General features: G+C 37.1%; 1 protein-coding gene across 2 annotated transcripts; it reads right to left on the bottom strand.

The window, feature by feature from the left end:
* Positions 1 to 412: 412 nt before the first annotated feature.
* On the bottom strand, positions 413 to 3,690 carry LOC142344015 (outer dynein arm-docking complex subunit 3-like). 2 transcript variants are annotated; one of them, XM_075395457.1, is made up of 2 exons: positions 3,595 to 3,690; positions 413 to 2,226 (listed from the first exon to the last, which is right to left on the bottom strand). In XM_075395457.1, the coding sequence occupies exon 2, from the start codon at positions 2,181 to 2,183 to the stop codon at positions 471 to 473; it is 1,713 nt and encodes a 570-aa protein (XP_075251572.1). In that variant the 5' UTR covers positions 2,184 to 2,226; positions 3,595 to 3,690; the 3' UTR covers positions 413 to 470. The 2 variants fall into 2 exon arrangements, with proteins under 2 accessions (XP_075251572.1, XP_075251573.1); XM_075395458.1 differs by lacking the exon at positions 3,595 to 3,690 and adding an exon at positions 3,172 to 3,228.
* Between the last annotated feature and the right edge of the window lie 982 nt (positions 3,691 to 4,672).

Genomic DNA, 4,672 nt, shown 5'->3' on the forward strand with positions numbered 1-4,672 from the left:
TGTGTCTGGTCTACATTTCCCAAAGAAAGTGCGATGCTGCTAAAAAATTGTCTTCAATATTACAATCAGTGTTCAACCAGGTTTCAGTTACAGCGACAAACGTATTAATGTGTGCTGTTTGCAAAAAGTTTGAGAGCGCTTCAAACTTATTTTTCAAGCTTTGACATTTGCCTATACTTGTTACAGAATTTCGTTCTGTTCAATTTTGTTGACAATTTTCATACGTCGTTTGCTTTATTTTACTAATGCTTATATATGTTTACACATGTAACGAATTTTAAGCGTCTTTTCTTTAAAAGTTACACATGCACAGGGGCGATGAGAGGACAGAGTGTATCTATCCTGATTTGTAGCTATAGACTTAATTTTGAACCAACTTGGTCCCAATTTTTGTGCTACATTCTACTCAAACCATTCACTGTTTTTATTATACGGATACATAGTTAGGTCGTTAATTTGAAATCTTAGTTTCATCGAAATTTCATGGCTGCTTTCTTATTGCTTCCTCGGTTCATACGCGAATCAATAATTGCTTTTGACTGTCTTTTTATCTGAGTTCGGGTCATGACATCTTCCTCCTCGGATTCGTTGATCTCCTCTTCTTCGTCATCAAAGGTATGCCTAAATCGGGAGCTTCTAGTGGACACTCGTGCATTCATTTGTGTCAATTTATTCTGAACCACATAATTGAAATCCGAGTCGTCAATTTCTTGTCCTACTTGGTTTACGTCTGTGTCTTTGCCGATTTCAGCAACAAGCATGCTTATTTTGTCGACTAAAATATTTGCCACGTCAACCAGGTACTCGTGTTCACGGCGTTTTTCCCATAAGCTATGTCTGGGGCGCTTCAGTGTTTTCAACGCTGATAGTTTAGCGTATATATGATCTAAAGCTGTTTTCAAATCAGTAGTTGTTTTTCGTGTGCCATTAAGCTTGTTTTGTGTTATTGACATCCTAACATTGTTCAGGTTCTCTTCTGTTTCATCTTCCGTTTCGTCATCAACTGAAGCTTCAGGTATGATTTCAGTATTGAAAGATCTGCGAGTTTCGTAATCAGCAACACCCTCGTATTTCACCTCATCAAAGTTGGCCTGAAGTTCCCTTTTCCTTTGTTCTAGGTTTGCAATCTGTTCTGCTTGGTCTTCAATTTGTGCTTCTAAGTTTTCCTTAGTTCTGAGTTGATCGCGAAAATATTTGATTGCTTGCTGTGTTGATGTCAGTCCTGTTGCGTCTTGCACTTTCTGTTGAGCTCGCTCAATCTTTCCTATTCTTTTCTCCTCTGAATCAGCTTTAGCTTGTCGTTCCTCCTGTAGTAAGGCTGTTGAACCCTCTGATTCTGGCACTGTGGGCTCATCTTTTTTCACCATTGTTTTCAATTTGTCCATTTCGTTTTGTCGATGATCTCCAATCTTTTTCAGATTTAATCGTTTCTTCTCTCTTTCTCTTTTTTCTTTAGCAACATCCTCCTCCTGTAGATGAAGGTCACGTTTAGCAAGTTCTTTTGAGTTTTCGGCGTCGCGATGCATTTCAATCAGGCTTTGCAAATCATCCTCGTTTGCTTGAATTGCCCTCTCAAGATGAAATAGGTTATCCTCGTAGCATTTGCTTTCTTCTCCTAACATTCGAGCTAACTTTGCAAATGCAGTGACCGTCTCATCTCCTTCGATGTTTCTAACTTTGTACTTCTCGATGTCAGTTGAAGTCATCCTATTTCTGCCTTTCTGACAGAGAGGGTCCAGGTATGCTTTACTCATGCGCTCAGCAAAAGCATGAATGCCTCTCATTTTATCTATCATTTCAATTAACGATTTCTCTTTCTGTCTCGTTTGGTACTGAGCTAGGTTCAATCTCTTAATCTGATCACATTTTTTATTTATTAGACCCTGAATGGTGACTTCAGGTAACCGCCCTACAAACTGCTGTTTTCCCGTATCATGTCCTGGGAAAACAATATTTAACGTTTCATCATCGCATGAAATACAGTTCTTGTAATTTTGTATCAGTTCTTTATTTTCGACACGCAGAGATCTAATTTTGGCATCATTAGTCTTTTGGGTGTAGTTTGACGATTCAGCGAATGCTTTTCTGTCACCCTCTATAAGCTGAATCTTGGCAATAACTTCGGCGATCTCTTCACCAATATTGTTGTAAGTAGAGATTTTATTTTTTGACGCAGCTGGCATTGTCTATATGTTGCTGTCTAATTTCACAGGCAAGCGATCGTATCTAAGCGTTTAGATGTACTAAGCGAAGTAGTAGCGTCACTTCTAGAGTGTGACTTCTTTTCGTTTTTGCATGCACGTTAATACTGCGGTACTTACAATTAGAGCACCGATTTAAAGACATACATGTATACTGAACGGCAAAAGTTAGTTAGCACCCCCTAGTTTTACAAAAAAATTCAATTTTTGAGGCAACTCCAACTTAAAATCAACGAAAATTTGGCCATTGATCCCCTACACCATTTTACACCATTGATCCCCATACACTAGTCCTCTGGTCTATGAAATTCAGATAAAACGCAGCGTTCACTTACAAAAATCCCAGTGTAAAGATGATGAGATCCATCCAGAGTAAAAAGAAAGTAAGAAAGTGAGACCTCTGGCTTTGGTAGTTAATACCGTTTCTCAAAACCATAAGATGGCAATTATCAACTCCTAACAAAAAGTGGTCGATTTAATTCTGATAGTGCAATCTCTAGCTTGTTCATTTGCTTGATAAGATATGCTGCTCCTATCAAGCTTATCAATATGGTCAAAAACATTTCGAGATATGAGCTCCGAGTTTCAAATGTTTGTGTCATTTAGGCGTTTAAAAAGTAAGTTTGTTTCCACTCGCGCGATAATATATGCTGGATCCTGGGTGTTAGGCAGCAGGAAAACTCTATTCTCAGAAATCAGTGTACTAATTTCAGTGTACTAAAATAATGCAAGAAATTTAACAACTTTGACAATTTCATTTAAATTGTCAATTTAAGCAATTTTATATTCTTCTGCTGTTTTGCACTGAAAGAACGGTTAATAGCCACTGACGGAAAACTAAAGCTTAGCAAAGTAATTCTTCAATTTATTTTTGCCATCTCAGTGGTCATCCTAAGTCTACTTTTGCTTGACCTACTTAGTCACCTTTTTCGCACTAGCACAGTGTTAGCAAAAGCGCCTAATTTTTAACTCTTTGATTTGTGGAACATATACGTTATGAACATAAATACGTTAGAACATAAATCTTTGTTGCGTTAGAACATAAATCTTTGTTGCCCAGCAACTGGACACAAGCACCCTTGTTTTAGGGCACTAAGTCCCTCGGGTGACTACTGTTCTATGTCCCAATGTCGCTATGTCTTGAGACATGAAGATAAAAGGTTGCGAATTTTAGTTAAGTATGATACTAAAAAACCAAAATAATACTGAAATCTTATACTGAACGTCAAAAGTAAATAAACACCCCCTAGTTTTACGAAGTGAAAATTCACTCTTGACAGAATTTTTCTCCAGCTTGTGATCAAAATCCGAATTCTTTTTTTTACACCATTGATCGCCTGGCTAGCAGTCTTGCTTACTTATCGTATTCAGATAATACGTAATGGTAACTTACAAGATAACCCAAAGTAAAATTGACGAACTCCATCCAAGTCTCACAAGAACGATTTTTCAGCAAGTCACATACTGTTCACATTTTTAATTCTTTAATGTTCAACGCAAATGCAAACAAACATAGTTCATCATATTAGAACATCACATTTTGAGATAACTGCCTTCTAAGAATGAAACTTGGATGGAGTTCGTCAACTTTACATTAGGGTGTCTGGTTAGTTACCATTGCGTATTATCTGAATTTCATAGGCAGGCAAGACCACTTGCGTGTGGGGAAAATGGTGTTAAAATTGTTTCAGAATTTTTTTGGTGAAAATTTTTATAAGTTGGAGAAATCTTAAGAGGAAAATTTAATGTTGCTTTGTAAAACTAGGGAGCACTAACTTCTTACTTAGTGTTTTTTATGCCTCCCAATTGCAATTTATCTGTTATATAGCACGTTACTTTGTAGAAAATAGAATGTGCGCCTGAAGACGTAAAATTTTAATGCCCACAAAATTTTAATGCCCACAAAATTTTAATGCCCACTAACCGGGGGGGGGGGGGGGCTAAAATTTTTTCAAGAATTCTGCTCAGTTCTTTTGCTCAATTTTTTACCTTACACCAGCTTGCAGGTTTTGAAAAATAGCGTGAAAATTTGAGCAAAACGTACACGTGACTTCTTGACAGAAAACTCGATAGTAGTGAGCGTGCTCAGCGTGAAAGTTGTTGTTTTTTATTAACAGCAATGTTGACGTCTCTCTAGGGCAAGAAATGTAGACTTATTATGTTTTTATTTTGTTATTATTATGTTTTTAGGGCTATCAACTTTGGCAAGTCTAATTAATCCTCATCTGTTTCATAAAAAGCTACAGCTTCAACTTTGAGTGATTAATGTAGTCATACCCAAAGTTTCTCGTTCTTTCACCAAATGAGAAAGTCATACCGTACTTAGTTCCACTATTCCCCACCCCCAATTTTTAACGACACATTTGAAACCATGTACTCTAGTTCTCTAAATGTTAGAACATAAATCATAGTCACGAGGGCTGCTAAGGTTTATAATCTAAACAGGCTTGGACTACAATTTGAACTGTGGA

This window comes from Convolutriloba macropyga, chromosome 8 (genome assembly GCF_964194025.1).
Source record: "Convolutriloba macropyga chromosome 8, txConMacr16.3, whole genome shotgun sequence".
Taxonomy (NCBI): Eukaryota; Metazoa; Xenacoelomorpha; order Acoela; family Convolutidae; genus Convolutriloba; species Convolutriloba macropyga.